The sequence below is a fragment of the Nerophis ophidion genome, linkage group LG02 (genome assembly GCF_033978795.1).
Source record: "Nerophis ophidion isolate RoL-2023_Sa linkage group LG02, RoL_Noph_v1.0, whole genome shotgun sequence".
In the NCBI taxonomy this organism is placed as follows: Eukaryota; Metazoa; Chordata; class Actinopteri; order Syngnathiformes; family Syngnathidae; genus Nerophis; species Nerophis ophidion.
Window position 1 is genome coordinate 52,264,172 of NC_084612.1, and position 26,524 is coordinate 52,290,695.

At 42.0% G+C, this 26,524-nt stretch overlaps 1 protein-coding gene across 5 annotated transcripts in view; it reads right to left on the reverse strand.

Moving 5' to 3' along the window:
* The window catches only part of sh2d5 (SH2 domain containing 5), a 34,434-nt gene extending 8,426 nt beyond the window's left edge, over window positions 1–26,008 (reverse strand). For 2 of the 5 annotated variants that reach the window (XM_061886217.1, XM_061886210.1), the window contains exons 1-7: window positions 25,819–26,007; window positions 20,810–20,866; window positions 20,664–20,744; window positions 10,519–10,593; window positions 10,303–10,449; window positions 9,040–9,240; window positions 8,772–8,955 (exon numbers count right to left, since the gene is read on the reverse strand). In XM_061886217.1, coding sequence (XP_061742201.1) covers window positions 8,772–8,955; window positions 9,040–9,240; window positions 10,303–10,449; window positions 10,519–10,593; window positions 20,664–20,744; window positions 20,810–20,866; window positions 25,819–25,995 — 922 coding nt within the window. In that variant the 5' untranslated portion in view covers window positions 25,996–26,007. Of the gene's footprint in view, window positions 1–8,771; window positions 8,956–9,039; window positions 9,241–10,302; window positions 10,450–10,518; window positions 10,594–20,663; window positions 20,745–20,809; window positions 20,867–25,602; window positions 25,791–25,818 lie in introns of those variants that run through there. The other 3 variants (XM_061886238.1, XM_061886228.1, XM_061886245.1) reach the window with 2 other exon arrangements.
* Between the last annotated feature and the right edge of the window lie 516 nt (window positions 26,009–26,524).

Sequence of the window (26,524 nt, forward strand, 5' to 3'; positions counted from 1 at the left end):
TTAGTAACGGATAAACCACAAGTAAAAAAATAATAATAGGAATAGCAATATATTAAAATTGAAATATTAAAAAAAAACACTAGTTCAGTTTTTCCATTTTGTTTTTAAATGCCATTTAACAACAACACAAAAAATGAGATGTGTTGTGTGTGTACGATTGATTGTAACTAAATCCATGATGTCATTCACATAAACACAACAGATGACATGTGCTGTGTGTGTATGATTGTTTGTGCATTGATGTTACATCCATGATGTCGTTCACAACACAACAGATGACATGTGTTGTGTGTGTATGATTGTTTGTACATTGATGTTATAAAATCCGTTTCCCTATGAGTTGGGAAATTGTGTTAGATGTAAATATAAACGGAATACAATTATTTGCAAATCATTTTCAACCCATATTCAGTTGAATATGCTACAAAGACAACATATTTGATGTTCAAACTGCAAATAATCATTAACTTTAGAATTTGATGCCAGCAACACGTGACAAAGAAGTTGGGAAAGGTGGCAATAAATACTGATAAAGTTGAGGAATGCTCATCAAACACTTATTTGGAACATCCCACAGGTGTACAGGCCAATTGAGAACAGGTGGGTGCCATGATTGGGTATAAAAACAGCTTCCCACAAAATGCTCAGTCTTTCACAAGAAAGGATGGGGAGAGGTACACCCCTTTGTCCACAACTGCATTAACAAATAGTCAAACAGTTTAAGAACAACGTTTCTCAAAGTGCAATTGCAAGAAATTTAGGGATTTCAACATCAACGGTCCATAATATCATCAAAGGTTCAGAGAATCTTGAGAAATCACTCCACGTAAGCGGCATGGCTGGAAATCAACATTGAATGACCGTGACCTTCGATCCCTCAGACGGCAATGTATCAAAAACCAACATCAATCTCTAAAAGGATATCACCAAATGGGCTCAGGAACACTTCTGAAAACCAATGTCACTAAATACAGTTCCTCACTGCATCTGTAAGTGCAAGTTAAAGCTCTACTATGTAAAGCGAAAGCCATTTATCAACAACATCCAGAAACGCCGCCGGCTTCTCTGGGCCCGAGATCATCTAAGATGGACTGGTGCAAAGTGGAAAAGTGTTTTGTGGTCTGATGAGTCCACAATTGTTTTTGGAATTTTCGACATCGTGTCGTCCAGACCAAAGGGGAAGCGAACCATCCAGACTTTAATCGACGCAAAGTTCAAAAGCCAGCATCTGTGATGGTATGGGGGTGCATTAGTGCCCAAGGCATGGGTAACTTACACATCTGTGAAGGCCCCGTTAATGCTGAAAAGTACATACAGGTTTTGGAACAACGTATGGTGCCATCTAAGCGCCGTCTTTTTCAGACGCCCCTGCTTATTTCAGCAAGACAATGCCAAGCCACATTCAGCATGTGTTACAACACAATGGCTTCGTTAAAAAAAAATAAAAAATAAAAATATTTTTTTTAAAAAACAGTGCGGGTACTTTCCTAGCCCGCCTGCAGTCCAGACCTGTCTCCCATCAAAAATGTGTGGCGCATTATGAAGCGTAAAATATGACAGCGGAGACCCCGGTCTAGGGCTGGACATTATATCGATAAACACAATATATCGCAGGTTTGTCTCTGTGCGATATAGAAAATGACTATATCGTAATATTCGAGTATACGTTCTCACGCAGTTTCTTTTAGCTGCGGGAAGTACACTACAGGCTCTCCCCACTCCTTCTTGTGTCTCCTCACAGACAAGCATGCGCACAAACTTACACACGTCACGTCATACGTCATATATGTATACGCCGTCGCCCAACAGAGAGGTAGCAGACTGGGCTACGTTAGTTTAGCCGTACGATTAGTAATACGAGAGAAAGAAGGTGCGGATCTGGTAACAAATGAAGACTTAATTCTTATGTCTAAAAATGCCTGTAATATTGTATCTATTTGAGTTTTTGGGGATGGCGTTGCGAAGTTGGTAGAGTGGCTGTGCCAGCAGTCTGAGGGTTTCTCGTTCAATCCCCACCTTCTACCATCCTTGTCATGTCCGTTGTGTCCTTGGGCAAGACACTTCACCCTTGCTCCTGATGAGTCCAGGTGAGCGCCTTGCATGGCAGCTCCCGTCAGTGTGTGAATGTGTGTGTCAATGGGCGACTGTGGAAATACTGTCAAAGCGCTTTGGGCTCCTTAAAAAGGGGTAGAAAAGCGCTATACAAGTACAACCCATTTACCATTTACTATTTATCATTTGAAAAGTCACTCGCTAGAGAATGAAGAGAATCTAATACATCCGTAGTAACCTACCACATAGTGAAGGACGAATACTATTTGATTTCCTATTATGCAGCTCATTTTTATTCTTGCACTTTCTGTTTTGGAAATGACATGAATGTTTGTGCCACTGCTTAATAATTTGAATAAATACACTTTTGGTCAATTGACTTAGTTTTGATTTCCCTCTCTGCATGAAAGTTTAAAAGTAGCATATATTAATGCAGTATGAAGAAGAATATTTTAATGTAGACACATAGAATCATCATACTGCTGTGATTATATGTATCAAGTGTTCATTCAAGGCCAAGGCAAAATATCGTAATATATATCGTATATCGCGATATGGCCTAAAAATATCACGATATTAAAAAAAGACCATATCCCCGAGCCTGTTGAACGACTGAAGCTCTACATAAAAAAAGAATGGGGAAAAATTCCACTTTCAAAGCTTCAACAATTAGTTTCCTAAGTTCCCAAACGTTTGAGTGTTGTTAAAAGAAAAGGTGATGTAACACAGTGGTGAACATGCCCTTTCCCAACTACTTTGGCACATATTGCAGCCATGAAATTCTAAGTAAATTATCATTTGCAAAAAAAAATTAAAAATGTATGAGTTTGAACATCAAACTCATACATTTACAACGTGTAAATGGAATAAAACAAACAACATGTTTACTTGACCCACTTCCTGGGAAACTTATTAAGGAGCTTTTTGTATTATTAGGTCCATCAGTGCTAAATATTATAAACTTATCGCTTTCCTCGGGCACTGTTCCCCTTGCATTCAAAAAAGCGGTTATTCATCCTCTCCTTAAAAGACCTAACCTTGATCCTGACCTCATGGTAAACTACCGACCTTCCCTTTATTTCGAAAATCCTCGAAAAAATAGTTGCAGAGCAGCTAAATGAGCACTTAGCGTTTAACAATCTATGTGAAACCTTTCAATCCGGTTTCAGGGCAAATCACTCGACTGAGACAGCCCTCGCAAAATTGACTAATGATCTATTGCTAACAATGGACTCTGATGCGTCATCTATGTTGCTGCTCCTCGATCTTAGCGCTGCTTTCGATACCGTCGATCATAATATTTTATTAGAGCGTATCAAAATACGAATTGGTATGTCAGACTCAGCCCTGTCATGGTTTAACTCTTATCTTACTGATAGGATGCAGTGCGTCTCCTATAACAGTGTGACCTCGGACTATGTTAAGGTAACGTGTGGAGTTCCCCAGGGTTCGGTCCTTGGCCCTGTACTCTTCAGCATCTACATGCTGCCGCTGGGTGACGTCATACGCAAATACGGTATTAGCTTTCACTGTTATGCTGATGGCACCCAACTCTACATGCCCCTAAAGCTGACCAAAACGCCGGACTGTAGTCAGTTGGAAGCGTGTCTTAATGAAATTAAACAATGGATGTCCGCTAACTTTTTGCAACTCAACGCCAAAAAAACGGAAATGCTGATTATCGGTCCTGCTAGACACCGACCTCTATTTAATAATACAACTTTAACATTTGACAACCAAATAATAAAACAAGGTGACTCTGTAAAAAATCTGGGTATTATCTTCGACCCAACTCTCTCCTTTGAGTCACACATTAAAAGCGTTACTAAAACGGCCTTCTTTCATCTCCGTAATATCGCTAAAATTCGCTCCATTTTGTCCACTAAAGACGCCGAGATCATTATCCATGCGTTTGTTACGTCTCGTCTCGATTACTGTAACGTATTATTTTCGGGTCTCCCCATGTCTAGCATTAAAAGATTGCAGTTGGTACAAAATGCGGCTGCTAGACTTTTGACAAGAACAAGAAAGTTTGATCATATTACGCCTGTACTGGCTCACCTGCACTGGCTTCCTGTGCACTTAGGATGTGCCTTTAAGGTTTTACTACTTACGTATAAAATACTACACGGTCTAGCTCCAGCCTATCTTGCCGATTGTATTGTACCGTATGTCCCGGCAAGAAATCTGCGTTCAAAAGACTCCGGCTTATTAGTGATTCCTAGAGCCCAAAAAAAGTCTGCGGGCTATAGAGCGTTTTCCGTTCGGGCTCCAGTACTCTGGAATGCCCTCCCGGTAACAGTTCGAGATGCTACCTCAGTAGAAGCATTTAAGTCTCACCTTAAAACTCATCTGTATACTCTAGCCTTTAAATAGACCTCCTTTTTAGACCAGTTGATCTGCCGCTTCTTTTCTTTCTCCTATATCCCCCCCTCCCTTGTGGAGGGGGTCCGGTCCGATGACCATGGATGAAGTACTGGCTGTCCAGAGTCGAGACCCAGGATGGACCGCTCGTCGGGACCCAGGATGGACCGCTCGCCTGTATCGGTTGGGGACATCTCTACGCTGCTGATCCGCTTGAGATGGTTTCCTGTGGACGGGACTCTCGCTGCTGTCTTGGATCCGCTTGAACTGAACTCTCGCGGCTGTGTTGGAGCCACTATGGATTGAACTTTCACAGTATCATGTTAGACCCGCTCGACATCCATTGCTTTCGGTCCCCTAGAGGGGGGGGGTTGCCCACATCTGAGGTCCTCTCCAAGGTTTCTCATAGTCAGCATTGTCACTGGCGTCCCACTGGATGTGAATTCTCCCTGCCCACTGGGTGTGAGTTTTCCTTGCCCTTTTGTGGGTTCTTCCGAGGATGTTGTAGTCGTAATGATTTGTGCAGTCCTTTGAGACATTTGTGATTTGGGGCTATATAAATAAACATTGATTGATTGATTGATTGAAATATCTTGTCTTTGTGGTGCATTTAATTGAATATGGGTTGAAAAGGATTTGCAAATCAATGTATTCCGTTTATATTTACATCTAACACAATTTCCCAACTCATATGGAAACAGGGTTTGTTCGATGTCGTTCACAACAACACAAGAGATATGTGTTGTGTGTGTATGATTGATTGTACGTCAGGGGTCACAGACACGCGGGCCGCAATTCATCCGCATGCCAACATGTATTTTTCAAAGCCTGCAGTGAAGAGAAAGGTTTGTGATGAGCAAAGACAATTCCAGAAAAGTGGGAGATGCAATATTGCTTTGTTGAGCACAGTGGCATCCCGACGTGTCTTATTTGCACAGAGAAAGCTGCGGTGCACAAGGAATACAATTTGGAACATAATTATAGAACTAGACATGCTAAGGAGTATGCAAAATATTTTTTACGAAATCTTTTCTTGCGGCCCAGCGTCATCCAGACTCTGCATCCAGTGGCCACCCAGGTTAATTGAGTTTGAGACCCCTGTTGTACGTTGAAGTTACATCTATGATGTTGTTCACAACAACACAACAGATGAGATGGGTTGTGTGTATGATTGTTTGTACGTTGATGTTACATCCATGATGTCGTTCACAACACAACAGATAAGATGTGTTGTGTGTGTATGCTTGTTTGTAAATCAATGTTACATTCATGATGTCGTTCACAACAACACAACAGATAAGATGTGTTGTGTGTATGATTGTTTGTACATTGATGTTACATCTATGATGTCGTTCACAAGAAAACAACAGATATTTGCTTTGTGTATGATTGTTTGTACATCGATGTTACATCCATGATGTCGTTCACAACAACACAACAGATAAGGTGTGTTGTGTCTGTATGATTGTTTGTACATTGATGTTACATCCATGATGTCGTTAACAACAACACAACAGATGAGATGTGTGTGTGTGTGTGTGTATGGATTGTTCTGCCTAGCTTTAGCACCGTAAATTAGTCGCTGTTTCAAGTGACTGCCTCCACATTGTTCAGGACGGGGCAGTTGAGTGTATTGAGGATGAATGAGTGCTACACGACACATTTTCCCAAACAAATGTTCCTTCTTCTCACGATGACAACATTTCACTTACATATATGTCAATTGTTCTTATATTCTGCATTTAACAGCCGATTCTGTTTTATTAGCCAATTCTGCGACTCCGTCTGCAGTTACGTCAAAGTGGAAATAGTAAGACTTACTTTTTTTGAGTGTATAGTGATTAGTGATTAGGCATACTAGCACGGTGTCCAATAAAAAATAGCAACCATGGTGCGATCCCAAACTCACACTACGTTACACTACAGGCCAAAGTGTCCCAAATCAGTGATTTTTTTTTTTTAGATCAGAATTTTTTCCAGCTAACTGTTTACACTGCAAGTAAAATGTGTGGCCTCGACGTCCCTTGCATGCACACTCTGATAAACAAAGGAAGTTGACTGGACTACGTAAATGAAATAGGAAGTCACTACTACTACAATATAAAATAAGTCTTCACACCTTAAAAAATTATGTTTCATTTAGGGCTGGGCGATTTGGCCCTTTTTTTTTTTTTTTTTTTTTTTTTAAATCGCGATAATTTTAGGCCATATCGTGATCGAAATGTTTGCCTTAGCCTTGATACATATAATCACAGCAATATGATGATTATATGTGTCTACATTAAAACATTCTTGTTCATAATGCATTAATATATGCTCATTTTAAACTTTCATGCAGAGAAGGAAATCACAACCAATAAAAACCACAATTTTTTTCATACGGTGTTGATCTGGAAACGTTTGCCTCGGCACTTTGATGGTGTGGGCGTGTGGCACCGAACGGAGATGTTGATATGCGGAGTAATCACTTTTCAGCAACACTTTTGCCCCACACTTGACAAAATAAAGTTGTCTTTGACATATTCCCACTTGAAGCCAAACGATGGACTCCTTGCTGTTTTTCTTGGGAATTAATTCTTCCTTCATTTGTTACCAGATTCGCACCTTCTTTCTCTCATATTACCACTCGCACGGCTGCGCTAGCATCACAGCTAACGTTACCCATGCTGCTCCCTCTCTGCTCCGCATAGTAATTTTCTATATCGCACAGAGACTCAAATATCACGATATAGTCATTTTCTATATCGCACAGACTCAAACCCGCGATGTATCTAGTGTATCGATAAATCGCCCAGCCCTAGTTTCATTACATGAAAGTAAAGTATAGTAATATAACGTATGTATGTATATAGTGTAAAATAGTTGGGGGAGTTGTAATCTTTATGGCTGTTAGTAGAGCATACAAGGACATCAGCGTGGATCTAAATTAGATTTATTTTACAACTCACTTGTGAGCAAATACACCATAGCATCAATTCCGTTCTTTCCGTTCTATTTCTTCGGAATCAAAATCTATAATAATACAGCCTATGATTTGTGCACTATTGAAAAGGGATGAGCCGAAAACTCGGCCGTCAAAATCAGGCGATTGTTACTTAAACCGCGCACACAAATGAGCTACAAAGTGTGCTCTTGTTCGAAGTACTTTTAAAGCATCCAATTCCCAGGGTCAAGACACCGACACACTTCCATTACGCCTATGTTTCTGTGGGGGTGTTGTGATTTGGACCATTTTTGATGTTACAATTTACCACATTTTTGATTCACTATACTATCTTTTGCCTTTTGATTAACTAATTAACTATTCACACATAACGATTAGCTTAGAATGCTTTTAACGCCTACTTAATACTCCTGCTTAACATTAGATCCTTAGAACACCTTTAGTATGACGATGCTTATTGAACATTGATGATTCACATACATCAGAGTGAAACGTATTGTGCATCATTGAACCTTATGACCTGCTAGTTTTTGCAGAAGTTTGAACAACAAGTCCGGTTCCTTTCTATCAAAGTGCATATCAAATAGCGAGAGAAAAGAAGACGGCTGTTCTTTTCTGTAAAAGAACACGGTAACCCACATGTATGGGCCCTCCCCAGTGGACTTCCTTTTGTATGGGTTCAAAAAAGCAAAAGATTGTGAGCAACAGGACTCGTGCCTTCACCTAATCCAAAGAGCTTAGTGATTGTGTTGCCAACAGTCCACAGTGCAAATAAATGTAACTGATAACCTTTGTCTGATTAAATAAATACGCAGTAAGGTTGGATAGAGCCAAGGTTTTTGGGAGTCCCATGCCAACAGGAGAAAGCGTTTTTTCACGTGACACCCATGAATTGAATTACGATGGAGAACTTGATATTAATTATCTGTATATAGTCTTTATATTAATTTCTGTCACAAACTACTCCATCTCTTTGTCTCAGTTCGCTCTTTACACATGTGTTCCTGTGTACTTCCTACTTCCATAGGGTAGAACATGGAGCCTGTTGATTTGATTTGAGCAACACTGCCACCTGGCTGCAGGCTTGTGTATCGTTATAACATGAGAACTGTCGTGTAGACAGAAATAATGAAAATAGCAACCTCCACCCGCTATTTAAGAAGCAGTGCACCACGCTGTTGTGAGACATTCATCCATTCCCTTTTGTGGTTATTGTGAGACATCTAGGACATATTTAACATTGATTATAATATGGGACCTTTAAAGAACCAAGAAAAACCTGCGCACCCGTGGGAGCCCTGTAACATCCTGAAGACACCACAACGTGAGGGCCCGACAAGTAACCAAGGAGCGTAGCGTTACCTAATCAAGTCTCGGACTCTCAAGAGCGCCTTGTGAACACTGGGCCCACCTTGTGCGGCGCTCAGACGCTCCTGGACAGTGCACTGTTTGAGCGGTGTGAAGGTGAAGGAGCGGTAGGCCCCGGAGCGCATCCCCTTGCTGCGGATGGCTTTCTTGCGTACCAGCGAGGGGGAGGATGTGGGGAAGACCTCGTCTTGGCTGCCGAGCTGCTGTTCGCCGGAGGACTTTGGTTTCTACACACGGGGTAAGAGAACGTCACGTTTTTATTTCACCTGTCCTAGGAACAAGCACTAAAAAAGGTAAAACAGCTTGGTAACCTTTGAGCCAAACATCAACCCCAGGAACGGGGCTCTTCTGAAAGACACCAGGGCGCTGACACTGAGCGGGAAGCCGTGGTTGAGAAGCGAGAGGCTGCGTCGAGGCGTCGAGCCAGAGGAGAACTCCTGGGTGTCTTCAGGGTGCTTCTCCATGTAGTACAGCTGGAAGCAGCGGCACAGCAGCAGGTTCAGGAACTGGGCCTGACCGGGAGATATAACGCTCTGTTTCAAAATGGGATTCATCTTCACCCCTTCCCATTGCTGGCAGCACTCGTGCAGCCTCAGACTATGACAATACCATCTCTGAAAGTAATAGTTGCGAGACACAGTGCATGTTATCTGCACTTAAAAACACATGCTTGTATTAATACGAACCCCAAAAGCAGTGAAGTTGGCATGTTGTGTAAATGGTAAATAAAAACAAAATACAATGATATGCTAATCCTTTTCCACCTATATTTAATTGAATAGACAGCAAAGACTAGATATTTCATGTTCAAACTGATAATTTTTTTTTTTTTTAAATATTAACTCATTTGGAATTTGATGAAACATGTTTCAAAAAAGCTGGCACAAGTGGCAAAAAAGAGTGAGAAAGATGAGGAATGCTCATCAAAGACTTATTTGACTTATTTGGGACGGCGGGGCAAAGTTGGTAGAGTGGCCGTGCCAGCAATCTGAGGGTTACTGGTTCAATCCCCATCTTTTACCATCCTAGTCACGTCCGTTGTGTCCTTGAGCAAGACACTTCACCCTTGTTCTTGATGGGTCCTGGTTAGCGCCTTGCATGGCAGCTCCCGCCATCTGTGTGTGAATGTGTGTGTGAATGAGTGAATGTTGAAATACTGTCAAAACGCTTTGAGTTCCTCAAAAAAAAGGTAGAAGAGCGCTATACAAGTATAACCCATATTTGGAACATCCCACAGGTGAACAGGCTGATTGGGAACAGGCGGGTGCCATGATTGGGTATAACAGCAGCTTCCATTAAAGCTCAGTCATTCACAAACAAGGACGGGGCGAGTATCACCACTTTGTCAACAAATGCCTGAGCAAATTGTTTAAGAACAACATTTCTCGAGCAGCTATTGCAAGGAATTTCAGGATTTCACCATCTACGCTCCGTAACATCAAAAGATTCAGAGGATTTCGAGAAATCACTGCAGTTAAGCAGCAAGGCTGAAAATACCAGAAAGAAATGGGGCGGACTCACTTTTGTCACGTGCACTTCCATTCACGGTAAAAGAAAATGAAGTTTTTTCTTACAGCTCTGGCATGTCTGGCTTTGAAAAGGTGGCAGTACAGCTGGGCGTCAGCGCTGCCTGGGTTGTGGGAGACAAAAGCAAACTGGGCATCGCTTGGGCGGGAGGTTGACAGCGACACTCTGCGTAGAGCGTGGGCCATAAGAAGGGTCTGAGGGGCGGGATCACAGGTTGGACAAAACAAAAGATATTCCATTGGCGAGCAAAAACTGAACTGTACCGTTTCGTCCTCGTCGTACATCTTCACGCCTTTGATGGAGAACTTCAGGGACACGGGCCGACTTCTTCTGCATGCCTGTTTGAAAGGAAGTGCAGCAGAAGCTCCACAGTCCAAAACTCTGCAAAGCTGTTTCTCCTTTTGTTTGGCTTTAGCATCAATCTTCCCCATAATAATATTGAAAATAGAAACAACCTGTTCAACTTTATATTAGAGTTGTTTTAAGTCACATTTAAACAACACTGTCTTTACATGAAAGTGTAAAAGAATGTTAACACTGATAAGTAAATAAAACATATGGGACAGAAAAGGGAATTTGCTCCTATTTTCGATGGACAAATACCTTCTATTATCATATTATCATTTTCCCTCAGTTTCGTTTCCAGTTTATGGTCAATATTCCATTTTTCCATTCTGGCTTCTGCAGTTCCAAAAGTGGTACAACAAAGGACTTGTTCACACGGAGGGTCAAGTCCGATTTTTTTGCCCATATCCGACATATATTTGATTTAAACAGTGCAATGTTTCATATCCAACTCAGGCCTCTTATGTATGTGGAAATATATTGTGCTTATTAAAAAGCGATAAGCGTCATATTTATTCGCCAAAAAAGACTGTTACAACATAAATAGTTGACAACGCAGCATAGAAAACAGGTAAAAATGAACTGTTTTAGGGAACTTACGTGAAAGTTTTACCACACCTGTCTCCAACTGCTCACCCACTGACACGCTCTTCAAGCACACATCGAGGCCAAATATACCGTAAAAGTCAAAATACTCTTCCTTCTCAATCTTCTATGCGCAATATTTTGGTTCAGAAAATGTTAACTTTGATTGCACAATATCCTTGAAATTGCCAAAAATGCGCCAGTATTGAGACCGACTCGAGTGGACGCCATGTTTAATTACGTAAACCCTGCAGCGAGTGCGACATCATGACGTCATGTCCGCATGCAGGTCAGATTGCGTTCATATTAGAATTTACCATGTGAACGACCACTAAAAAGTTCAGATTTAACAAAAAAAATAAGAATTGGACATTCAACCCTGCAGTGTAGGAATAAACTGCGCTGATTTTTTAAATGCTGCCTGTCATTCACAATCCTTATTTACGACATTAACACATAGTTTTGTCTTTTTGATGCATTCTCACCTTACTGGGGGGGAAGGAGCCTGAGCTATTGAGCGAAGTGGAGAAGTTCCGGCTGCATATAGTCGGACTCATTACGACGCACAGCGAGGGCTCTGAAACCACTTCTCTCGAGAGGGGCTGGACTCTCTTTCACTCTGGCGTTGCCGGCAGTGAGAGGCGACGGGCAGGGGTGGCAATTCTCGTTGCCCCCCGGCTCAAAGCCTGCACGTTGGAGTTCAACCCAGTGGACGAGAGGGTAGCCTCCCTCCGCTTTTGGGTGGGAGTCAGGTCCTGACTGTTGTTTGTGCTTACGCACCAAACAGCAGTTCAGAGTACCCACCCTTTCTGGGTACACTCGAGGGAGTACTGGAGAGTGCTCCACCGGGTGATTCCTTGTTCTACTGGGGGACTTCAACGCTCATGTTGGCAACGACAGTGAAACCTGGAAAGGCGAGATTCGGAAGAATGGCCGCTCGGATCAGAACCCGAGTGGTGTTTTGTTATTGGACTTATGTGCTCGTCACAGATTGTCCATAACAAACACCATGTTCAAACATAAGGGTGTCCATATGTGCACTTGGCACCAGGACACCCTAAGCCGCAGTTCCATGATCGACTTTGTAGTTGTGTCATCAGATTTGCGGCCTCAAGTTTTGTACACTCGGGTGAAGAGAGAGACAGATCTTTCTACCGGTCATCACCTGGTGGTGAGTTGGCTGCGATGGTGGGGGAGGATACCGGTCTGACGTGGGAGGACCAAACGCATTGTGAGGGTCTGCTGGGAACGTCTGGCAGAGTCTCCTGTCAGAGAGTTTCAATTCCCACCTCCGGAAGAACTTTGAACATGTCACGAGGGAGGTGCTGGACATTGAGTCCAAGTGGACCATGTTCCGCACCTCTATTGTCGAAGCGGCTGATTGGAGTTGTGGCCGCAAGGTAGTTGGTGCCTGTCGTGGCAGTAATCCTGGAACCCGTTGGTGGACACCGGCGGTAAGGGATGCCGTCAAGATGAAGAAGGAGTCCTATCGGGTTCTTTTGGCTCATAGGACTCCGGAGGCAGTGGACAGGTACTGACAGGCCAAGCGGTGTGCAGCTTTAGCCGTTGCGGAGGCAAAAACTCGGACATCGGAGGAGTTCGGGGAAGCCATGGAAAACAACTTCCGGATGGATTCGAAGCGATTCTGGACCACCATCCGCCTCCTCAGGAAAGGGAAGCAGTGCACTGTCAACACCGTGTATGGTGGGGATGGTGTTCTGCTGACCTCGACTGCGGATGTTGTGGATCAGTGGAAGGAATACTTCGAAGACCTCCTCAATCCCACCAACACGTCTTCCTATGAGAGAGCAGTGCCTGGGGAATATGTGGTGGGCTCTCCTATTTCTGGGACTGAGGTTGCCCAGGTAGTTAAAAAGCTCTTCGGTGGCAAGGCCCCGGGGATGGAAGAGATCCTCCCGGAGTTCCTTAAGGCTCTGGATGTTGTGGGGCTGTCTTGGTTGACAAGACTCTGCAGTATCGCGTGGAAATCGGGAGCGGTACCTATGGATTGGCAGACCGGGGTGGTGGTCCCTCTCTTTCAGAAGGGGGACTGGAGGGTGTGTTCCAACTATCGTGGGATCACACTCCTTAGCCTTCCCGGTAAGGTTTATCCAGGTGTACTGGAGAGGAGGCTACGCCGGATAGTCGAAATTCGGATTCAGGAGGAAGAGTGTGGTTTTCGTCCTGGTCGTGGAAATGTGGACCAGCTTTATACTCTCGGCAGTGTTCTTGAGGGTGCATGGGAGTTTGCCCAACCAGTTTACATGTGATTTTTGGACTTGGATAAGGCATTCGACCGTGTCCCTCCGGAAGTCCTGTGTATTCAGAGAGTATGGGGGTATCGGACTGTCTGATTGTGGCGGTTCGCTCCCTGTACGATCGGTGTCAGAGCTTGGTCCGCATTGCCGGCAGTAAGTCGGACACGTTTCCAGTGAGGGTTGGACTCCGCCAAGGCTGTCCTTTATCACAGACTCTGTTCATAACTTTTATGGGCAGAATTTCTAGGCGCAGTCAAGAAGTTTGAGGGGTTCCGGTTTGGTGGCTGCAGGATTTTTGCAGATGATGTGATCCTGATGGCTTCAACTGGCCGGGATCTTCAGCTCTCACTGGATCGGTTCGCAGCAGAGTGTGAAGCGACCGGAATGAGAATCCGCACCTCCAAGTCAGAGTCCATGGTTCTCGCCTGGAAAAGGGTGGAGTGCTATCTCCGGGTTGGGGAGGAGACCCTGCTCCAAGTGGAGGAGTTCAAGTTCCTAGGAGTCTTGTTCACGAGTGAAGGAAGAGTGGATCGTGAGATCGACAGGCGGATCGGTGTGGCGTCTTCAGTAATGCGGATGCTGTATCGATCCGTTGTGGTGAAGAAGGAACTGAGCCGGAAGGCAAAGCTCTTAATTTACCGGTCGATCTACGTTCCCATCCTCACCTATGGGCATGAGCCTTGGGTCATGACGGAAAGGACCAGATCAAGGGTACAAGCGGCCGAAATGAAATTCCTCCGCCGGGTGGTATGGCTCTCCCTTAGAAATAGGGTGAGAACATACTTGCCAACCTTGAGACCTCCAATTTCAGGAGGTGGGGGGTGTGGTTAAGAGTCAAATATTTATATTATATATATATATATATATATATATATATATATATATATATATATACACAGTGGGGCAAAAAAGTATTTAGTCAGCCACCGATTGTGCAAGTTCTCCCACTTAAAATGATGACAGAGGTCTGTCATCATAGGTACACTTCAACTGTGAGAGACAGAATGTGAAAAAAAATATCCAGGAATTCACATTGTAGGAATTTTAAATAATTTATTTGTAAATTATGGTGGAAAATAAGTATTTGGTAAACCATTCAAAGCTCTCACTGATGGAAGGAGGTTTTGGCTCAAAATCTCAAGATACATGGCCCCATTCATTCTTTCCTTAACACGGATCAATCATCCTGTCCCCTTAGCAGAAAACCAGCCCCAAAGCATGATGTTTCCACCCCAATCCTTCACAGTAGGTATGGTGTTCTTGGGATGCAACACTATTTTTTTTCCTTCAAACACGACGAGTTGAGTTTATACCACAAAGTTATATTTTGGTTTCATCTGACCTCATCACATTCTCCCAATCCTCTGCTGTATCATCCATGTATCCATTTTAGTATAAACTAAACTCGTTGTGTTTGGAGGAAGAAGAATACTGAGTCGATCGTAATATTTAATTAGAACGTATCAAAACACGAATTGGTATGTCAGACTTAGCCCTGTCTTGGTTTAACTCTTATCGTACTGATAGGATGCCGTGCGTCTCCCATAACAACGTGACCTTGGACTATGTTAAGGTAACGTGTGGAGTTCCCCAGGGTTCGGTCCTTGGCCCAGCACTCTTCAGCATATACATGCTGCCGCTAGGTGACATCATACGCAAATACGGTGTTAGCTTCCACGTTTATGCTGATGACACCCAACTCTACATGCCCCTAAAGCTGACCAACACGCCGGATTGTAGTCAGCCGGAGGCGTGTCTTAATGAAATTAAACAATGGATGTCCACTAACTTTTTGCAACTCAACGCCAAAAAAACGGAAATGCTGATTATCGGTCCTGCTAGACACCGACCTTTATTTAATAATACAACTTTAACATTTGACAACCAAACAATTAAACAAGGCGACTCGGTAAAGAATCTGGGTATTATCTTCGACCCAACTCACTCCTTTGAGCCACACATTAAAAGCGTTACTAAAACGGCCTTCTTTCATCTCCGTAACATTGCTAAAATTCGCTCCATTCTGTCCACTAAAGACGCTGAGATCATTATACATGCATTTGTTACGTCTCGTCTCGATTACTGTAACGTATTATTTTCGGGTCTCCCCATGTCTAGCATTAAAAGATTACAGTTGGTACAAAATGCGGCTGCTAGACTTTTGACAAGAACAAGAAAGTTTGATCAGATTACGCCTATACTGGCTCACATGCACTGGCTTCCTGTGCACTCAAGATGTGACTTTAAGGTTTTACTACTTACGTATAAAATACTACACGGTCTAGCTCCATCTTATCTTGCCGATTGTATTGTACCATGTGTCCCGGCAAGAAATCTGCGTTCAAAGGACTCCGGCTTATTAGTGATTCCCAAAGCCCAAAAAAAGTCTGCGGGCTATAGAGCGTTTTCATTTCGGGCTCCAGTACTCTGGAATGCCCTCCAGGTAACAGTTCGAGATGCCACCTCAGTAGAAGCATTTAAGTCTCACCTTAAAACTCATTTGTATACTCCAGCCTTTAAATAGACTCCCTTTTTAGACCAGTTGATCTGCCGTTTCTTTTCTTTTTCTCCTATGTCCCAATCTCCTTTGTGGAGGGGAGCCGGTCCGATCCAGTGGCCATGGATGACGTACTGGCTGTCCAGAGTAGGGACCCAGGATGGACCGCTCGTCCAGAGTCGGGACCCAGGATGGACCGCTTGCCTGTGTATCGGCTTGGGACATCCCTGCGCTGCTGATCCGCCTACGCTTGGGATGGTTTCCTGCTGGCTCCGCTGTGAACGGGACTCTCGCTGCTGTGTTGGATCCGCTTTGGACTGGACTCTTGCGGCTGTGTTGGATCCATTATGGATTGAACTTCCACAGTATCATGTTAGACCCGCTCGACATCCATTGCTTTCGTCCTCTCCGTGGTTCTCATAGTCATCATTGTCACCGACGTCCCAGGTGTGAGTTTTCCTTGCCCTTATGTGGGCCTACCGAGGATGTCGTAGTGGTTTGTGTTGTGGTTTGTGCAGCCCTTTGAGACACTAGTGATTTAGGGCTATATAAGTAAACATTGATTGATTGAAGTGTACCTATGATGAAAATTACAGACCTCTGTCATCATTTTAAGTGGGAGAACTTGCACAATCGGTGGCTGACTAAATACTTTTTTGCCCCACTGTACACATATACACATATACATATATATATATATATATATATATAGATATGAAATACTTGACTTTCAGTGAATTCTAGCTATATATATATATATATATATATATATATACACAGTATATATAAATAAAAGAAATACTTGAATTTCAGTGTTCATTTATTTACACATATACACACAACACTCATCTACTCATTGTTTAGTTAAGGGATCACTTGTTTTATTCTCTGTCACTATTTTTCTAACCATATGCATGCACAGCTAGATTCTCTGGCGGTGGTGTCAGAGAGAAGAAGTCTAGCAAAACTCCTAGCCATTATGGACAACACCTCCCACCCACTACAGTCGGAGCTTGCGGAGAGAGTGAGCACGCTCAGACTCCCAAAATGTAACACGGAACGACACAGGATGTTCTTCATACCGACAGCCATCAGACTGTATAATGCATATGTTCTTTGGCTGCACTTAAATGTAGAATATATTTATAATATTTATATATTATATATTATAAAAATATAATATATTGTATATATTATATTACTTATTATTATTATTGTTTATTGTGAGCAAACTGTGGTGCTGAATTTCCCCCAGGGATCAATTAAGTACATTCTACTCTACATTCTATTCTATCCTATGTACAGTAGATGGCAGTAATGTCCTGTTTAAGTGTCACAAGTTCACAACATTGCAGTTTACGGCAGAAGAACTGCTTTACGGTAGACGAAAACATGACTGCTGTTGTTGTGTGTTATTACCGGGCTGGGAGGATGTTAATGAAACTGCCTAACAATAAACCCACATAAGAAACCAAGAACTCGCCCTCGAACATTCTACAGTTATAACGTCATCGGGCACTGTTTATATTGTGGGAAAGCGGACGTGAAAAGAGGCTGTCCTCACTGGACGTGAAAAGAGGTTGTCCTCACTGGATGTGAAAAGAGGCTGTCCTCTCTCAGGTCCGCAGGGAGCTGGAGGGGGCGTGGCCTCCAGCTCTGCCTGAATTTCGGGAGATTTTCGGGAGGAAATTTGTCCTGGGAGGTTTTCGGGAGAGGCGCTGAATTTCGGGAGTCTACCGGAAAATCCGGGAGGGTTGGCAAGTATGGGTGAGAAGCTCTGTCATCTGGGGGGAACTCAAAGTAAAACCGCTGCTCCTCCACATCGAGAGGAGCCAGATGTGGTTCGGACATCTGGTTAGGATGCCACCCTAACGCCTCCCTAGGGAGGTGTTTAGGGCACGTCCAACAGGTAGGAGGCCACAGGGAAGACCCAGGACACGTTGGGAAGACTACGTCTCCCGGCTGGCCCTGGAACGCCTCGGGATCCCCCGGGAAGAGCTGGACAAAGTGGCTGGGGAGAGGGAAGTTTGGGCTTCCCTGCTTAGGCTGCTGCCTCTGCGACCCGACCTCGGATAAGCGGAAGAAGATGGATGGATGGATGATGCATTCTAAATGGTAAATAAATACGAAGTCAGCTTACAATGGGAGTCGCTCTTCTGCCTATAATATGCAATATATACATGATCTAAATATATATGTCATGTAGTAACATTCATAATAACATGTAATATATACATGATGTAAGGACATATGTCATGTAGTAACATTCATCGATCCACCCATTTTCTACCGCTTATTCCCTTTGGGGTCGCGGGGGGCGCTGGTGCCTATCTCAGCTACAATCGGGCGGAAGGCGGGGTACACCCTGGACAAGTCGCCACCTCATCACAGGGCCAACACAGACAGACAGACAACATTCACACTCACATTCACACACTAGGGACCATTTAGTGTTGCCAATCAACCTATCCCCAGGTGCATGTCTTTGGAAGTGGGAGGGAGCCGGAGTACCCAGAGGGAACCCACCCAGTCACGGGGAGGACATGCAAACTCCACACAAAGATCCCGAGTCCGGGATTGAAACCAGGACTACTCAGGACCTTCGTATTGTGAGGCAGACGCACTAACCCTTCTCCCACCATGCTGCCCCAGTAACATTCATAACCTGTAATATATACATGATGCAAGTATATATGTCATGTAGTAACAATCATAACATGTAATATATACATGATGTAAGGATATATGTCATGTAGTCTATCCATCCATTTCCTACCGCTTATTCCCTTTGGGGTGGGGGCGCTGGTGCGTATCTCAGCTACAATCGGCGGAAGGCGGGGTACACCCTGGACAAGTTGCCACCTCATCGCAGGGCCAACACAGATAAGACAGATAACATTCATAATAACATGTAACATACATGATGTAAGTATATATGTAATGTTCATAACATGTAATATTTACTTGGGATGGAGTGGCGCAGTTGGCAGAGTGGCAATGCCAGCAACCTGAGGGTTCCTGGTTCAATCCCCACCTTCAACCAACCTCGTCACATCCGTTGTGTCCTTGAGCAAGACACGTCACCCTTGCTCCTGGTGGGTGGTGGTTAGGGCCTTGCATCGCAGCTCCCGCCATCAGTGTGTGAATGTGTGTGAATGGGTGATTGTGGAAAGTGTCAAAGCGCTTTGAGTACCTTGAAGGTATAAAAGCGCTTACTTACTTATTTTGCTCATTTTAAGCATATGTCTTTGCGTCAATTAAAAAAATTAAGACATTCGCTTTTTCCTTCGACAACATCACTGATTATTACTCACTGCAGAGTTAATGAGAGCCAATAAACATAATAAACTTAACATAATATACTTACTGTACACGATCTGCTGTCACCTGAATGCCGACTGATAGGATGTTCATATATACCCGCTTAGATGAAGAATAAATGCGCAGAAAAAAATTGGGATGAAAATAATTGTCATTTCCTGGTTAAAATTGGATGCCAACATTGAACAACTCGTCGGATTACTTCCTCATCCTTCTACTATCAAGGTAAGAGGTATTATTCGTCATCTAGAATAAACTTTCACGAGCTTAGAGGCGAAAAAGCAGCTCACCAGCTAATGTCAATATAGCAGCACAAGCTAGTTAGCACCCTATGATCACAGCGCCGCTAAAGATAGTTTGCATTAGCGCTTATAATAACATTGCTAATACTTTGTTAATATCCAGGTCATGATATGTAAATGGTGATGTTTGGATGGTTATTTTGAGGGCTTTATGGGGGAACGGAGGACCTCCCATGGACTCCACTATTTATTAAAGTTAGAATGCATTAAAACAATGTATCCATTTTCTCGTATCTCATAAAGATTGTAAACAATAGGCAAAAGAAAAAAAAGGGGTGCAGTTCCCTTTAAAGCTCAACCAAGATATTTCTGGAAATACAGCTGCATCGCAATACATTTGAATATCTGGTTGGATTGGATTTCATGAGTCAAATTAAGACTTTCGGGACCAACAAAAAGCTCAATAAATTTTTGCAGTTCTTACATAATATTCAACTTTTTGATATTTTTTTCCAAATTCTACAGCGATCCTGAGTTTCAGGTTGTTAGTTGCAAGCAATAATCGTCAAAACGATGAAGAGATACATTGTGTGTAGTGAAATGTGTGCATCTATAAAATAGAAGTTTGGCTTTTTGAACTAAAGAGTACAAATACATACAGTTTACAAATATATTGGAATGTATTACAGTGCACTTGCATATGCTTAAAAAAGTCAAACAATTCTAAAGCCTATAAATACAAATCCCACAATTGTTTTGCTTTTTCTTTGTACTATTACCCCCAGCAATAATTTCCATCCATTATACTATCCACTCCTATATAAGTAAGTTATTTTAAATTCTATTTATTCATACATTTTAACATGTTTTGTGGGATCTGAACCTCAGATGTCGTTGTGGCTTGTGCAGCCCTTTGAGACACTTGTGATTTAGGACTAAATACATGAAAATTGATTGATTGAGTTAATTAATTAAATGTATGTGTAACACCACACATTTGGAAATTAATATAACATGGGAGTCAATTTGTAACAAACAAAAAGCAAAACATCTGAGCCAAGTTCAACTCTTTTGTGTCCATGACAGCCTCAGCGTCACTTTCTTTTTCTCACAAAATGACGTTGAATGCTGAATCTTCTGTGAAACGGGACATCACTCACCTTCAGGGCCGTCAGTTGCCTGTGCAGTTCCTCCATCTGCTCATCCAGGCAGCGGTCGTCCACGGGAAAAGAGCCTACATACTTTTGAGCAAAGGCGGAAAGTGTGGGAACCACTGTAGTGGTTGTGTAAAGATTGTGGCGCGTACCTCAGCTGATCGTATCACGGTGCCGTCCTCTCCGACTGGTGCCTCACCCATGATGATCTGCAAAGCCACACAGGAAGTTCAATGGTGGCACAAACCGAATAAAATACAATGATAACAATGACAGTAGGGTACCTTTCTACAGTTATTTATAAATTTGGAAAATCACAAATATTTGGCCAAGGTAATGCCAAGGTGTGACAGAACATCCTTCTTTGTAACAGGAACCAAACTCTACAGTACATGAATTGGGATGTTGTTGTAGTGTTTACATAGGGCTGCAACCATTCATCTGTTAAAAGAAAAAATAAGTCTGCAAAGGGGCCCAAAGAAGACTGGAGAAGTTGTCATAGGCTTTGCAGTTTAAAAGTGAAAAAAACCGACATGGTGAAACGTTTGCACTGTGAAACGGAGCTGACATATCACAATAGCATAACAAATGTTGTATTCAAACTAGGGCTGTCAAAATCTATATGTTCCTTTAAAAGGCAGACATTTTTTTTTTTTTTTTTTAAACGCGTCCTGACTCGTCTTGATCCTCAAGCCATTCCGTGGCCTGAAAAAACGTGGCTGCTTTCACTATTTTACCTATGAGCCACAAGCGGGAAAAGAGCAAGCAGAAGTGCACAAAGAAACGGGTACTATATGGAAATACCAAGTCCAAAGACATGACAAGTTGTTACCCCGACAAGACAAAACTCCATCCATTTTCTACCGCTTATTCCCCTGGGGTTGCGGGGGGCGCTGGTGCCTATCTCAGCTACAATCGGGCGGAAGGCGGGGTACATCCTGGACAAGACAAAGCTTTTTTCTTTTCTTTTTTTTTTTAAATACGGGTTCGCCGCGGCCATTTAGAGAGGTTAGTCAAACATCACTTTTGTGTTTGGATTAGTTGATTAATAAAATTAATACTAATCTACATTTGATTAATAAGATCAAATGTAGATTACTAATGCAACTGCTTGAGTAAAATGGCAGAAAATCTCAGCAAAAAGGAAAGACTGCAGTGCAGGAAGTCTAGAATCACTTTTCAACTGGAGGCTTTCATGCCGTCAAGACACCTTCTCAAACCAATCACACACTTCACAAAATTAGCATCTGCTCTAACTACATAATAAAAAGACAAAATGTCTTACATTGCGATCATTAAAAGTTTTGGAATGTTATCTGTGATATTTCTACCTAAATAAATGCTAGCACAACAATTGAGGAACAGGACATTTCTGGCAGATTAAAATATTTTGTTTATTCTTTTATAGAAAGTTCTGAATCAGTCCGCAACTACAAAATGTTTAGAAATCTGAATATTACATGCTGTTAATAAACAGCAAAGTTAAAACATTGCCATGAAGACCTTTCACTTGTACAACATGTACAGAATATCAGAAGCATTTATTCAGACAGAAATATCAGAGATTACATTAGCAAACATCTTTGACAATCAAACAATGATTGTAACAATCCACACTTTGTACATGGAGTAGCTCCTCTCTTTTGAATGCAAGTGTTCCTACAGCAGGAATACAAACTGTGTTCCTACATGATACAAAATATGGAAATCAATCAATTGTTCAAGTTTAGTTATACTAGTGGTGTTCCTTAAGGTTCTATTTTAGGTCCTCTCTTTCTTATCACTTGTGTTTAGCTTGTTAAATTCTTATTTTTTACTGTTATATTTGTATTTTTATTGTTGCTTTGTATATTTTTTTTAATTTTAAAATTCTTAGTGTAAATTGTATTTCCATTTGCACCCCCATTATTGACTTTCTACTTTTTAAATTTGATCTCAATTCTGTACACTGCTGCTGGAATTTTAATTTTCTTGAGGGAACTGAAGGAATCAATAAAGTACTATATATATCTATCTATTCAACTGGTGTCCCATGAGTTGAGTTCAAAAAACTAACTGACAAAATAAATCAAACAAAATCAACTGTCTACTGCAGAGCAGTGTTTTAAGAACCCCATTGTTGGACCGCTAGTGCCCCCTCGATCAGTGGTTCTTAAATGGGGGTACGTGTACCCCTGGGGGTACTTGAAGGTATGCCAAGGGGTAAGTGAGATTTTTTAAATTTATTCTGAAAATAGCAACAATTCAAAAACCCTTCATAAATATATTTATTAAATAATACTTCAACAAAACATGACTAAGTTCATAAACTGTGGGAAAAAAATACAAAAAAATTCAGTGTTGACAGCTAGATTTTTTGTGGACATGTTCCATAAATATTGATTTTAAAGATTTATTTTTTTGTGAAGAAATGTTTAGAATGAAGTTCATGAATCCAGATGGATTTCTATTACGATCCCCAAAGAGGGCACTTTAAGTTGATGATTACTTCTATGTGTAGAAATCTTTATTTATAATTGAATCACTTGTTTATTTTTCAACAAGTTTTTAGTCTTTTTTATATATTTTTTTCCAAATAGTTCAAGAAAGACCACTACCAATGAGCCATATTTTGCAGTTATACAATTTAATAAATCAAAAACTGATGACATAGTGCTGTATTTTACTTCTTTATCTCTTTTTTTCCAACCAAACATGTTTTGCTCTGATTAGGGGGTACTTGAATTAAAAAAATGTTCAAAGGGGATACATCACTGAAAAAAGGTTGAGAACCACTGCCCTAGATGGCCTTTCTCATCTGTGGTCCGTGTGGGCCGCAGCGGTACTCACTTGTAATAATACACTTTCCCACTACGTGTGGCAGGAATGACAATTTCTAACAAACAGAAGACGTCTGGAGTTAAAGTCATGGAGGAGTTTCATAGGCATGAAAATTATGACTAAAGTAGTGAAGCTATATTTTCACTTTATTTTTTATTGACAGTTTAGTTAGGAAACATTATTATTATTTACAATTTACTTAGAAATCATATATTTTAGCAATGTGTAATTGTATTTAAACTAGTAGTTCATGAGTTTGTATAGTTATTTTCTTTTGCAGTTGATTTAATTAGGATGTATTTTGGTGATCAGTCTGACCTCTAAGCCTTGTTAATATCGAACACATGCTTTCATATCATTTAACAAGGTTGTAAGTAGCTAAGATATAATTATTGAATATGATTACAATCAGAAGGTACGATTACTAATTCAGGGTTAAAATTTGAAGGGCCCAGGGCCACCTTGAATAATAACACCAAATCTTGATTTGAAATCATTCAATAATTGTATCTCTATTATTCTAATTATTATTATTAATTATTACTATCAATTATATTAATTAGATCTAACCTACTTACAAGCATGTGTTAATCAAAAATATCAAGGCTTAGCTCAGGCTGATTCCAAAAATAATTACTAATCAAATTTACTGCATACGAGAAAAATGCAATAAATGTATACATGCAGTGCTACGATAAATAAATTCAAACTAAATGAATAATACGAATAAATGTTTCTTACATAAACATGTAAGTACGAATTAAAATACAGCGTTACCACTTTAGTAATAATTTTTTTGCTTTAGGAACGTCTCCAGACTTCTTGTGTGTTCGATATAGTCATTATTACCACAAGTGGTGGAAAAGTGTACTTCAACTGAGGCCTATACGGACCACAGCTGAGAAACCGATATTTTGGCAGCCCTAACCTAACAGTGGGCCCCGTGGTAAAGAAACAGTTGTGTCGAGGAGGCTGGTTCTCGGGAATATACAAAATAAGACAAATTGCAAAAGGAGATGTCGGACCCCCGATCTGGAAATGACAATCAAAGTGTGAAATGTGGCCACAACGCATCCATCCATCCATTTTCTACAGATTGTCCCTTACGGGGTCGCGGAGGGTGCTGGAGCCTCTTTCTGCTGCACACGGGTGGGATTTAGCTGAATCATCATCAGCGGTCACTGGAACGAGTAGGACGATCGTACTGGTAGGAGTGTATCCCTTTTTGGAGGATGCCCGTGCGTGACTTAGTTTAACGTGGGGAGACTGGTGCAGACAGTCACCTCACCACACCACCCTCGACAGAATGGGGTCAGGGTGCAGTGGCATGGAGTCCAAGACGACTGGGGACCCTTTTCTGCTGCAGCCTTCTGTCGCCATCCCAGCAGCTGTGGTAGTTCTTAAATCTACCGTCTTCCCCCTGCTCCGTCGTTGAGGTCTTGGGTTGTTATTTCCCCATAACTAGGCCCACATGGATGTGGGAGTGCCTTCTTCCGCCATTGCAGCCGTTGTGGTAGTTCTTACACCTAGTCTTCAGCCCGCTCCGCCGTTGAGGTCTTCACCGTATTGATTGATTGATTAACGGAGACTTGTATTAGTAGATTGCACAGTACAGTATATATTCCGTACAACGGGGCGGTTTAGCTCGGTTGGTAGAGTGGCCGTGTCAGCAACTTGAGGGTTGCAGGTTCGATTCCCGCTTCTGCCAACCTAGTCACTGCCGCTGTGTCCTTGGGCAAGACACTTTACCCACCTGCTCCCAGTGCCACCCACACTGGTTTGAATGTAACTTAGATATTGAGTTTCACTATGTAAAGGGCTTTGAGTCACTTGAGAAAAAGCGCTATATAAATATAATTCACTTCAACTGACCACTAAATGGTAACACCTTGATAAGTTTTCAACTTGTTTAAGTCGGGGTACACCTTAATCAATTCACCGTATCCCTGGCTAGGGGCAGTCAGGTACTAGGCCTTTGCCTAGGGCCACCTGGGGTGACAGTATAGCTGAATATCCACCCCTGCTAGGAAGGGAAAAGCGGTAGAAATGGATGGACGGATCCCTGCCCTAATCTTAGCTGAGATTTGCACCGTTTACAGGTGAATGTCGACCTTAGCATACCTACCTTCTACTCCTCCATTGTTCGAAAGAAGGCAGCATTACGATTGATGAAAACACTTTTGAGCTGCTTCCTCTCTAACGTAGCTCGACACGTCGTGACGCGTCAAACAAAAGTTGCAAAGTGACAAACACGTCTCAACATGAACTCATGGCGGCTTTGCTCGCTTTTTTTCCCACCCCTGGAGGCTCTCTTGGTCCTCCCCGTCCCAGTCGCCCTCACCTGCCGCGCGGCTGTCGGAGCTCGCGTGGTGCCTCGCCCCAGGTGCACTGAGGCATGGGACGAGAGCCAGGCGGTGGGGGAAGAGTCAAGAAACCCTCTCATTGACCGCGTCGACGCCTCAGTGGAAGTCCAGACGTCTTCACCGCCAAGCAGCCGTTGCCCAATTTGCGACGTCATCGCCAAAGCGGAAGTAGTACACCTTCAATTTCCCCGCCCCTAAACTTTGAGAGTAATGTTGCACACAATACTTAACTTTTAATGAACTTCTTACACAAAACAACATTTAAAAGGTTATATACAACAAAGTTGTGCTCAGTTAAATGTTACATATAAAAGTGTATAGTAGGTATGTGAACGACCCCCACCGGCACTATAGGATGAATATAAAATTCATATAAAAAAGTGAAATAAAAGACCGAACAGGGTAAATGTAACAAAACAAAGATACAAAGTTAACTCTAATAAAACAGGCTGTTTTTTTCTTTGTAACTGGCATTGTAAAACATAATAATAAATACAACATTATGATGAATAAAAATCAATTTTGTAACGAATCGTTGACTTATTCAAGGCTCCAATTACGTCACGTTAAAAAAACATTTCGGTAAAATATCGCATATTGTGTGTGTTTACCATTAAAAAGGTTTTGTTTTTAGAAAAAGGGCATAAAACAAGCAAAAAAACTAAAAAAATAATTACAATTTAC